The sequence below is a fragment of the Syngnathus floridae genome, chromosome 1 (genome assembly GCF_059516105.1).
Source record: "Syngnathus floridae isolate MCC-2025c chromosome 1, RoL_Sflo_1.0, whole genome shotgun sequence".
Taxonomy (NCBI): Eukaryota; Metazoa; Chordata; class Actinopteri; order Syngnathiformes; family Syngnathidae; genus Syngnathus; species Syngnathus floridae.
In genome coordinates, this window is record NC_142413.1 from 6580131 (window position 1) to 6592913 (window position 12783).

General features: G+C 44.4%; 1 protein-coding gene across 2 annotated transcripts; it reads left to right on the forward strand.

Annotated features, from left to right (window-relative positions):
* Positions 1-979: 979 nt before the first annotated feature.
* Positions 980-10312, forward strand: pcdh12 (protocadherin 12). Of its 2 annotated transcripts, none has more exons than XM_088390828.1 (5): positions 980-4559; positions 6438-6529; positions 6931-7082; positions 8311-8466; positions 8929-10312. In XM_088390828.1, the coding sequence occupies exons 1-5, from the start codon at positions 1731-1733 to the stop codon at positions 9153-9155; spliced, it is 3456 nt and encodes a 1151-aa protein (XP_088246954.1). In that variant the 5' UTR covers positions 980-1730; the 3' UTR covers positions 9156-10312. The 2 variants fall into 2 exon arrangements, with proteins under 2 accessions (XP_088246954.1, XP_088246946.1); XM_088390820.1 differs by having other exon boundaries at positions 981-4559; positions 6435-6529.
* Positions 10313-12783: the final 2471 nt, after the last annotated feature.

Sequence of the window (12783 nt, forward strand, 5' to 3'; positions counted from 1 at the left end):
GAGGGGCTAACAAAATACATCAGTTTGTGATAAGGAAATACTATAGGGTGCATACTTGTGATGCATACGACGGAGACACGTTATGTCGAGATGTATTTTATTTTATTTACATCTGATGTCATCCGTTGATTTAGCTGGTGTACATTCTGGCTGGTCAGGAGTCAGCCAATCAGATTAGATCACCAGCGAAAAGCAAACATACACATATAAACTCCTGTCTCCACAACACATACACACACGCACGCACACACACACGAAAGAACTGTACATTTCTGCAAAGAATGTGTACAATGAGAAAGAATGCATTTTGTTTTGTCTAGTGCCCGCCCACCCCCATCCTCCCAATTCTACGGCCTTCACCGCCACCCGACCGCTTCCTTCACAGGAAGGGAAAAGAAAGACGGCAGAGGAGCTGAGGGAGGCCAAGATGGGTGAGGGAGTCAAAGTGGCCGAAGGAGTCGGCCGGCGTGGCGAGGGGGGTGATGAGGCGATGATGTGGAGGGAAGCAAACGGGTCAGGGGTCAGCGCGCAATCAGCGGCACAGAACAATTGCAGGGAAAAAAAAGGTGAACGAGTTCAGAGGCTGTTCACATTTTACCATCAACAATGCCTAAACGTACACGGGAAAATATTTTTTAAAAAAATCATAAACACAAGTGTGGCAGGAATCTAATGTGAATGTAAAATAAAATCGTGTGAAGATAAATTGTGATAAATCCATGCGACTAATTATATTTAAGTGTTGATTATGTTTTGGAACTAAACATAGGTATAGAAAGAACACGTTCTATATTCAAAGCAACCAAAGAAACAGATTGATAGCAAAATGGACATGACATGCCAACAGTTTTCAATAATTGCCACCACAACAGGCATTTAAACAAAAAAGGTGCAGCGACGCATGGTATTGTGCTGTCCTTCCTCGCAGTGGCCACACAATGCTAACATCTTTGCTAAATACAACTGTGGCTAAAGCAGGAATGCATATTTTAAAGTTTTTCTATGTGTTTCAGTGCTGCTGTCTGAGACCACAAGCAACACAACAAAATACGTCAAGAGAATCTGAAAGCTGTAATTGTACCACAGGGGTGGTAGAAATATGCCACTCACAATGGACAAATTTAAAACCGTCACGACAGGAAGGTCCATCCATAACCACCGGAAGTGTCCTCAAGTCGCATACACTCCAGACCGAAAGTTTTGGGAATCACGCTCAGGTTGGGAAGAGACTGTACAAGGGTGTCAGGTTTCTTGGAGACGGGGGTGGATTGTCCTGGGATTCATTTACATACTGCCCACCCCACCTCCTCTCCCATTGGTCGAGCCTGTCGGCATGTGGGTACTCACGTCCAAACTTCCTCAGTAAGAGAAAAACTTTCCAGCGGTGAGGATGATGATGAAGTGTACGGCAAGATGGTGGAAGCAGCTGTTGGAGTGAGCAATGCCAGCGGTGATCAAAACGGGAATGATGATTTGCTCCTGGACCAAAACTAAACCAGACAAAACTCTTTTTGTTTTACAACTGGAAAAAACGATCTGATCATCACTTCTCCTTCCATCTTATTTGATGATTTTAGCAGATCTACTTCGAGCACGGTGGACGTATACCTGAATCCAAAATTGACCATAACTCAGATTGTTGTTCTGCAACTCGGAAAAATGATTTGATCATTTTTATTTCTTTTTTTTTTTTTTTTTTGGATGTGGATGATTCAGTAGACATTTTCATCATGCTTCTTCTTCGTATCCTTCTGGTTCTGAACTTTGGCTGGAGGGTTAGCTGCTCTGAGCCGTCGTCCATCACCATCCAGTACCGCGTCTGGGAAGAGCAACCTGCAGGAACCCGGGTGGGCCGGCTGGTGGACGACCTCTTGCAATTGGATCAGGTGGGTCCTTTTGAGAACTTCCAGATTGTGGAACATGGGTGGGCCCTTCCCTTTGCCATCAACGCCGGAGATGGCGAGGTCTCCACCCAAGGCCAGTTGGACCGGGAGCAGTTGTGTCGCAGTGCTGACGAGTGCGAAGTGGCCTTTAGCGTCCTGTACAGGAAGAGCGGGGCGGTGCACTGCTTGCGGGTTCACGTGGAGGTGATGGACCTTAATGACCACAACCCTAGCTTTGCCAGCCCCGTCCAGGAGCTGGAGATCTCCGAGACGGCCGTCTTACGGATGCGGATTCCTCTGGAGTCTGCGGTGGATCCAGATGCGGGAGCCAACGGACTTCAAACCTACTCGTTGTCCACCAACCAGCATTTTGCCTTGGATGTAACTTCTGCGCTAGGTGGGACCAAACAGGCAGAGCTAGTGGTAATCAAAGAATTGGATCGGGAAGTTCAAGGAACCTTTGAGCTCACCCTGGTGGCGTGGGACAAAGGGAACCCACCAAGGTCTGGGAGTACTTTAATCCGAGTAAATATTTTGGACTCAAATGATAACAGTCCTACATTTGAAGAAAGTGCCCCCATAGTGGAGATACCTGAGGACACAGAACGTGGGACAACAATCATCCACCTCAAAGCCACAGACCCCGATCAGGGCACCAACGGGGTGGTGGAGTATTCGCTGAGTAAGCACTCGCATCCAGATGTTCAGAGGCTTTTCTTTGTGGATCCACATAGCGGTGCTGTGAGCATCAGAGCTCCTTTGGACTACGAGGCCCAGACGTCCCATGAAGTGGTAGTCCAGGCTCGTGATCTTGGACCCAACTCCATTCCTTCACATTGTAAGCTCCATGTCAAGCTGGTGGATGTCAACGACAACGCACCAAGGATCCACATGACCTGGACTCATCCCAGTTCCCCTGCTGCAATGGTGCTGGAAGGTGCGCCAGCGGGCACCTTCCTCGCCTTGGTGATGGTTTCGGATGCTGACTCAGGAGAAAACGGGAAAGTGACAGCCATGATGCAACACGGTTCAGGTCCCTTCCATATTAAGAAGATCCATGGTGAAAATTACATGATCGAAACTGCAGGTGTCTTGGATCGAGAGGAGGTGATGGAATATAACATCACCCTGGTGGCGCAGGATTATGGAGATCCACCGTTGTCCTGCGTGAAACATCTTCCCGTCCGAGTTCTGGATGAAAACGACAATGCGCCGCTGTTTTCCTTGGCCGTCTACAAAGCCTCATTAAAGGAAAACAACGTCGCAGGCTACCGTGCACTCAAGGTCCACGCGCAGGATGCTGACTTGGAGCTTAGTGGCAGAGTTTTGTACCACCTTCACAACGCCAGCGAGGCAAAGACTTCCACCCAGCCCTTCTCCATTCACCCGACCAGCGGCATTGTCAGCGTCCTTCAACCTCTGGACTACGAGAAGTACCACTCGTATTTATTTCTGGTGGAGGCTGTGGACCAGGGCCACCCGCCCCTCAGGACCACAGCCACGGTTCAAATTGACATCCAGGATGTGAATGACAACTACCCGGTCATTAGGGAACCTCGACCCAATCACGGCGTGGCTCAGCTCATTGTTCCCATCAACGTGGACCATGGGGAGGTTGTGGCAGAGCTGGGTAGCATCGGCGAGGACGGAACAACCCCTTTGCCCATCAAGCACTCAGTCCGAGAAGGATTCGATGGATTTTTTGCCTCTACCATAAAGGCTGAAGATTTCGACTCGGGACTGAACGGACAACTCCAATATTTTATCACCGACGGTAATCCCCATGGCCTCTTCTGGTTAGACCAATCCACGGGCCAACTGTTTGTCAATACCACGAACGCCACCCAGCTAGTTGGAAAAACTGTGAAGGTGAACATTTCTGTTTCTGACATGGGGACCCCCAGCCTGTCCACCAAGGCCACACTGGAGGTAACTTTCATCAACCTCAAGGACCACTTGAAGAACTCAGCCGCTGGCAGCCGGGGGCGGCTCAGCTTTACCATGATGCTGGCCATCTGCTTGGGGGTGACGTGCCTTCTGCTGCTTCTCGCCATTGCCTCGGTTACAACCTTCTGCAGACCCGACAAAAGAGACTACCGGGCCTACAACTGCAGGCAGGCCGAGTCTACGTATACCCGCCACCCGCGTCGTCCACAGAAAAACATCCGAAAGTCTGACATTCAGCTGATTCCTGTAATGAGAGAGCGCAAAGAGGAAATCCCACTGGATGAGAGCGAGAAGACACCGCTCACTTTATCACACGACCAGCGTACAGCGAAACACTTTGAGTTGACACCGATGACGATGAACTCGAGCTTCCATTCCCAAACGCACCTGGATGGCGATGTCCCTCATGGCAGAACACTGCGAAAGCCCGGAAACATCCGACTGGACGCTGCTTTGCCTTTGACACCGGCGAGTTCCTATCATACACTTCGCAAGGCAAGAAACCAGTCGTCAGCGTCTTCTTCAGGATCCCGTTCAAGCACGCTGAAGCGGAAGACGGCTGAGGCGACGGCTTCCACGCCTCAGGCAACCCTCAGGAGACCCAAAATGTCGGAGAGTCGGGGGTCCAGCGATGCGGAACAGCGACAGATCCTCCGGAATCTAGTGCGACTGTCCATGGCGGCCTTCGCAGACTCCATCGAGCTCTCGTCTGCTTCTCCGGAAGTGCAAGTGAGTCTGCAAGTCTCTGTTTTGGGGCCTTACCTAATTGACATGCATGATTCTAGTTACATATGGCAAGAGGTGACCATATGTGTGTCATGGCTGGCAACCTGTTCAGGGTGTACCCCACCTACTGCCCAAAGTCAGTCGAGCCTCAAGTGCTAACATGCTAATGCTAATGATACGTTCCCCGTAGGTTGTTGTCTCGCAAATCGTACAAACTGCCTTGTGAATATGCGTACTGTTATGCTGTGCTTCTGAGCAACATTGTATGGCAGTACTAAGATAGAACTACGTGATGTCCATCTGTCACATGCCTTCAATCTTCATTCCAATCGGGCGTGGGCAGGGCTCCGGATACTTTGACTTTTACGACTTGACCTGACCTGACCTGACTTTGTGTTAATGATTTCCCTAAATCTTCTCAATGTCCTTTTAATGCCAGTCTTATTTACTCTCTGGCTTAGTCTGTGCATTAATTGTGTTGGCCCGCCATTGCCAATATGGATTCAACATGTGCTTACAGTTAGCGCGTCGCTAATTAACTTACACCCCTTCCCCATTGGCTCCCTCTCCCGCCGTCCCCCGCAGGCTTTGAAATTAATCTGAAGTCCATTAGAGAATTGGAAGGAACACACACATGCACGCATACACACACACTCGTGCCTGAGTAAGTCATCAAACAGGAGCCTGGAAAAAATCTGTGAGGCTGTGTGTGTCTGTTAGGTGAGTGATGAGTGTGATGGGCAAAAAGCAGAAAGTGTATTCATGCTTTTGTGTATCATTCGTCAGTGTCATCTGCCTCCAGAGACTGCTTTCAACTCAAGATCACATATCAATACACAATGAATGTGTGTGCGTGTATGTAAGTTAACACCATTTGACAAAATGAGGCAAAATGTCACTTTTGCTACAAAGGCAAACAAGTGAAAAGATTTTAAGCCAGTCACATTCATAAGCAAGCTACTATTTTTAAACACTAAATTTACTTTGGGCCACTTGAGCAAATTTAGGGAGAACTATTTAGATCAGGAAACATATTTTGAAAAAAAAAAAAAAAGCCTGATCGCATCATCACATCATTAAAGTCAGTAGTAGTGTCAACAGCCGAGTAGTCAGAGGTTGTCAGTAGTAGTCAGCAGCCACAGTCTGAGAGTGTTAGTAGTGGTTAGTACTAGTCGTCATTAGTAGTGCTAAGTAGGTAGCACTCGTTAGTAGCAGGGGTGGGCCACATTAGAGCTTTATCTGTAGAGTCATCATTTATAGAACTATTCATCACCTTGAGGAAAAGGAAGCAGTTAGTGTTTTTACCCAGCATGCATCACTCCTCACGCGCCCTGGTGGCCTATTTGGCAGAAGAACTGCTTCGGACGTCGGCCTCCTCCCTCTGACTCGGAGAGGAAGTTTTGCATGTTACGCGCACACAGACCACGCACACATTTCAGCGTCCATCCTGGAAGGAAGGCAGCCAAAAAAAAAAAAAAAAAAAAAAAGAATAGACTTTTTACGCTCAGGTCACTTCCTGCAGAGCACACGTGCAAAAACACACAAAGTCATATATTTGTCTACACGCACACACACGTTGAGAGATTAACCTTCTCTATGATGGACATCAGCAGCTGCTTCTCCCGTAATAAAAACACACATGTAATAAAAACACGCACACACACACACACACACACACACACACACACAGTTTACAGGATTTCTACAAGCCTTAATTATATGAAAGTCATAATGTCACATGACTTACGCATGTCACGAAAGAGCCAGTAGAGGTCAGGAGTCTCAACTTGCGTGCATACATCCCAGCCCCCAAACACACTCTCCTCTCTTTTATTATTTTGCTGTTGATAGAATTTTGACGTTTGTGTCGTCTTGCAGCAGATTTCGCAGCTGCTGTCGCTCCTCCGTCAAGGTCAGCTGCAGCCTCGGACCAACTTCCGCGGAAACAAATACTCTCACCGAGCCGCCGGGAGGTCAGTGTGTATCCTCTCATCTTCTTCCTCTTTGCCCACAAAAAAAGCACAACATTTTGACAAGTTTGCAAATCCTAGACCAATTTTTGGGTGTATTCGACTTTCGGGGTATGTTCCCAACATTCTGACCATCTCATGAAACTGAATCAGGTGGTGGAAAAATTAGGAACAGCCGTCAGTATGATGCAGTACTGCAAAGATAAACACTGGAGGTTTTGTGAAGACTCATGAGTGTGATTGTGTGTGCGAGACATTTTCCATGCTTAAAATAAACACAACAGACAAACAGGAAGTCAAACAATCACAAGAAGTGAGACATCACCTGACACTTGATTTTGAGCAAAAACTGTACACAACAGAATTTTAAGTGAGGTATTTTCGTTGTGTGTGCACGCTCATAGATATGCAGGTCAGGACTGTCCTGATTGGCAAAGCACCAAGGATAGCGGGCATGGCGAGAGCGAGGCAGGGGACATGGACTGGGACGCGGGCAGGGACTCGCCCATCGACCCCCAACTTGAGGAGGGACTGCATAACTTGCTCAATCACTCTGGTACGTACGCACTTAGGCACACACACGCACACACGTGACTCGAATGTTCAAGCATGAGTATTATTTAGCATTAATAAGTTAGCATGCTAACTAGTAAACTTAATTCATTATTTGCAGAATGTGACCTGTGTTGTGATCTGCATTTTACGTTAATATTCAACCTTCAAATTATCTGTGTTAATAAGCATGTTTGTGAGTCATGTGAATGTGTGTGTGCGCTTTTGTGTCTTCCTGCTATTGTGGTGGTCTGAGCCCTGAGGCTCCTTAAGGAGGGAATTACCTTGGACAAACAACGTGTGTGTGTGTGCATGTGTGTGTGTGCGTGTACCTATATAGTGTGCGTGTGTGCAGGTGTGTGCGCGCTGGTGTGGGCTCTTTGAATCCGCCGCCAACATTCCAATTGCCTTTTTTTCCTTTTGGCCCCGTTGACTTTTTTCTTTTCCTTCCTGCGAGGTGGGGATTTAGTTACACTTCAAGAGGAGGAGAAGAAGTGAATTAATGCAATATCCATCTTCTGTACGGCCCGAAGTCTGGTGGGGGAGGGTGGCGGGTGAGATGGAGTAAAAAAAATCAAGTCGATCAAAAAAAAAACAAAAAAAACAATGAAACACCCATTGCCCTTAAAAACATTGAAAAGTTAAATATAGAGAATGAAAATTAAAAATCAACATGGAAGTAAATGTGAAGCAAGAAAACATTAAGCGCCAAATCGATATTTTAACAACTAAAATTCGCAAGGAAAACTGCAGAAGATATTAAACCGACCAAAAACACAGGTTCAAACTGGAACTTGTGGGCTGTCAGATAGTCATGCTAACCGGATGGTCCACCATGTTTTTCTCAGTTTTTTTCCCCCCCAGCTAAAACTTTAAAAGGTTTTCAAAAGGATCTAAACTTCTTAAACAAAGACAGGAAAAAAGGGGCGCCAGATCCCGAACTACTGCTTGTGTGTGTGCGCGCACGCACACACTAATGGCTTGCACGTGGTTGTGTTCGAACAAAGGAGGCAACTGAACTTCTTTTGAAAACATCATCTGGAACGATTCCTGTTTGCCATTTGAAAGTTGTTGTTAAAACAGAGAATAAATGAAAATAGAACAGAAAAAGAAATATAAGCATTGAGTCAGTAAAAGATATCAAGGCTGTCGTCACGGCAACTAAACAAACAGGAAGCACAGAAGACACCCATCACAAAAATAGCAATAACGTGACATTCGTGTTCTTACAGAAGACATCAGCGACCCGTCGTGGATGGCGCGTCTGTCTGTGACCCTTTCGGGAGATTACCATGACAATGTCTTCGTCCCCAACGAACCGCCATCCGATGACAGCGAGCTGATGCCTCGTCACGCCTTGGACTCCTCATCTTCCTTCTCCACTTTTGGTACCACAAGAGAAATTTGTGCCGATCATTGTGTCGCGTAATGCTATTTGATAATATTTTGAATTTTCCGGCACTAAAACTGTAGTCACATTAGGAATTAACTAAAAAAAAAAACAACAACCAATGCCAATGTCGCCTTTGTTATGTCTGCCATGAGTAGATCAACCAAAAACAACCCCACCAAAAACACAAGAGGTCAGCCATTTTGGTTAGATGGAGCCATTTTATGAAGCTTTTTGACATTTATGATAAAACTTAGTGCCAGCACCTCATTTCACTTAAAGATGGCATCTGATGGATATCTATTGAGACTAGACCCACAAAAAATGCCTCAAGCAGCACTCTCTGAAAAGACGCAAGAAGTCATTTTGGATTAAAGCAGCAATAATCATGATCATAAATGATAATTGTACACATCCATGAACACATTTCAAATGGGACTCCTCTTGTTACCTCTCTCAGGGAAAACCCCAGACAAGGACGGCCCACTGGGCGGGGCTTTGCTCTCGGAGGTCAGCACACTCTTTGAAATGCTGATGACGCAGAAAGCCGACGCCCACCCTGGCCCCCGGGCTGACGTCCTCTACCGGCTGTCCTCGGCGTATCGTCGTTCGTTGGAGGCGGACCCAGCTCTACCCGCTACGAGCAGCCCAATGAGAGGTCTGGCTTCGCATCCTGAACGCTTTTAACACTGGGACCCAAAGAAATCACATGAAGTGAGTCTTATGTCTGATCATCTCATTTTGTTCTTTAATTTAAACCACTAAGTGATTTGTATATGCTTGACTGCAACATTTCCGAACCAAAAGGTAAAAAGATGCACAGTGTGTTCAGATGGTGCTTAAATGACCCAAATTTGCCTTGACCGTCGCCCATATATGACCAAAACAAAGATTTGGGTTAGTCATCATATCCTTTGTAGTCTGGGGAACAAAAAACGAAGGTAGCCATTTCAAAACCAAAATTTTTTCAGTTGTGTCTTCTAGAGACCTTTTTGGAGATCATCTCATGACAGCCTGATGTTTATCAAATTTTGTTGGCTATGTGAGCCCGACTTGAAAAAAATAAATAAAAATCATGTAGAATAGTTCCTCTGTTAAATGGCAAATTGTGAGTATCGAAAACGATAGACCCAACCAAAAATCCCAATCATGCATTTGCATTGTATTTGCATGTACAAATTTCCAAAGCAAGACTATGATGTCATTTTGTTTTGGAAGTTTCATATTTCGTATTTGAATATTAATTTTGGTGATTCTATGTTGTGCGATCGCCGCACAGTGACAAACATGAAGTCAAACTGCTAAGCAAACAAGGACAGCTTAGGAAAAAAAAAGGCAATTATGACATGTTTGAGTGTTTTAACGTCAAATGCTAATTGCACTGACAAATGAGCAGGGGTTTTTACGGAACCCAGTTTTGTTTTGCGTCAACACTGAATCAAATTTGATTTTAGAAAGGAAGAAGACTTTGTCTTTGAGGACCAAATGACAAATTGGCACGACAAAGTTGCCGGGTGGATACAATGAAAGGGGGGAAACAGGAAGTGTGAGAAAGGAAGTAGCTCAATGAAAGGAGGTCAATGGCTACCAGACTGATGTTTTTGTTTGAAAATGGCTTATTAAGTGAGGTAAACCTTATGTATGGCTATGGGGGGGGCTTATGTATGGGGAGGGGGCAGCATGGTAAATGTTCACCTGCTGAGAACACATGTTGACTGATGAGCAGACTTGAAATGCCACAAACTATTGTTCATGGGAGGAAAAGCACTCTGTACATAATTCTGGTTCCTTATCACATGTTTGTACGTTTCTTTCCAATAAACTGAAAATGATGTTGAAACGTGTGTGTGTGTGTGTGTGTGTGTGTGTTTGTGTATGTGAGCGTTTGGTTGGTGCACTGGTTCCCTCTATTGGTCATTAAATGGATCACACCCGTGGATAAACCTCTGGATTCCAGATTTATTAATTAATTAATTAATTAATTAATTAATTAATTAATTTATTTATTTATTTATTTATTTATTTATTTTAGCTCTGCAACGTTGGACTATCGATTAATTATTATTATTTCTTTTTTATTTTGGTCATTTGCGTTTAATTATGAACAAAAGATCTTGACAGATGATGCCAACAACCAGTTAAGATAAATATTGAAAATGACAATAAAGAAAATAACAACAAAGAAAATGATTTTTAAAAAAGCCTCAGAAATAAAAACAAAAAGGTCAATCGTGAGCGTGATATTGACAAAAACAAAAATGGGCAACAATGATAAAAACAGGTATAACCATCATGACAATATGAACAAAAAAGTTTAAAACAGGTGACGACAGCAAAATAAATAACCAGAAAACCCACCTTAAAGACAACATAAAAATCACAACAATAGCTATAAGAACTGAAATGAAACCACACAAATAATATATATAACAATAAATGCAATAATAGAGGAAAAAAAAACAATGACGACAACAACATTAACAACACTCACAGCAATACAATATAGTCCAACACTGGCAAAACAACCAAAACCATGTTCACAAAAAAAAGGACAACTTAACAAAAACTTGCCCTTGAAAAGAAATTTAAAGATAACAAAATGGGCAACAATGACAAAACAACCTCAACAACAACAAAATAAGCACAAAGACAACCACCGTCACAGCAAACGAAAACGACAAACAAAATGGACAACAATGTCAAAAAGGAAGAAAGAATTACAAAATCGGATGGAAATTTGTAGAAGGCTTTGATGTGAGATGGTGTTCGTATACTGCCTGAGCTTTGCTGTCATGGCAACCTAAGTGAAATATAATAAAAAATGGAAAGGCTGTCAAAGTGGACAAATCCTCTCTCCCACGCTCCCATTTGCCATGTTGAATAGGGTGTGTCGCATATTTAGCAGCCGTCGCACATTTGTCTTGATGATGAGGTGAAAAGGTTCCCGCGCTAAGCTCGACTAGGCCTCCATACATCAGCTCGATATTCAGCAAACGCTGACTCGGCTTGCTTCATCTTCCACTTAGATGTTAGTTTGAAATCCAAAGAAAGATTTAGAGTGCAGGCGAAGGAGCGAGCGAAAAATAGCTAAACAAACACTTTGCTTCTCTGGCAGCGTACACATGCGCTCGCGGCTAATGCGCTTTGGTATCAAATGTGCCACAGCGGCTCGGAATATGAGCAGAAATGTAATAAAAATCTGATTAAAAGCAGTCCGCTATTAAAGTTCAGAGTCCGACCGAGCGGCACACAAGTCAAAGTAACAGAAATATTAGCCAAACAATAAAAGTAATACAACAAGTGTTTAATTTTCTTGCCATCATCTTAAAGCCCAGAATTCGACAAGGAATGTTTGCATAAAAAAAAAAGTAACAAAACTACAGCAAAGTTGCAGCAACACAATGAAAAGGTCATCACTTGATTTTAAATGTACTCAACATTCTAGATGAACACTGCCAGAGCTGACTTCATAAAACAACAATTGCAACACATTAAGTTAGAGACTATTCACATTTATTGGAAGATTTTTTCTTCTCATGTTGTTGCAGATCAAACCACCAGAGAGCAGCAGCCTCCTGCAGATAAACGTCTGACTCGGGGCCGGTGGCAGTAGAACAACATCACAGTCAGTCTTGTTTTCCCTCCCAGGGTCAAACTCCTTAAAAAGCAAAAATATAAGTCAAAGCAAAATGCGAATTATTGATTTTGATGAAGTCCAGGAGGTGCATACAGGAGGCCGGCAGTCTAATTTTTGGCACCACAATAATCAGAATGACGATAAATGAGAAAAAATAAAGATGAAAATCAGAATGTTTTGCACTAGCTGGCAAAGTCCATCAGAATGTTAACTTTAATAAGCGGTAGGCGTTGTGATTTGCGTTAGCGTCAACTGCTGATGGGGTTCCGACCTGCCTCCATTCTAGCTGGGAGGCCTACGTGGGAGGGGGTCCGATTCTAAATGATGAGAGATGGCCGAGGCGATGCGGAAAAACAAAAGTAGGCGACAGAGACAAATGAAGGGATGCTCACATGTATGAAGAGCGCCGGCCGTTGCCGAAGCCCAGACTCTCTTCAAATTGGAAAGTTGACCAATCTCAGGCCAAATAAATCAACATTTGGAGGTTTTCACATTCGCAAAATTGTTGCAGCTGTGTTCATGGAGGGAGACGCTTCCATTTGCAGGTGTGAAATCCAAAAGGTTCATGGAAAAATTCAGCCCCTGATGCTGAGAGCTTGAAGCGAATATTTTAGGCTCATTTTGGTTATTCATGCAAATTCAGATTCCACAGCCAGTTTGACAGGATGAGATGAAATT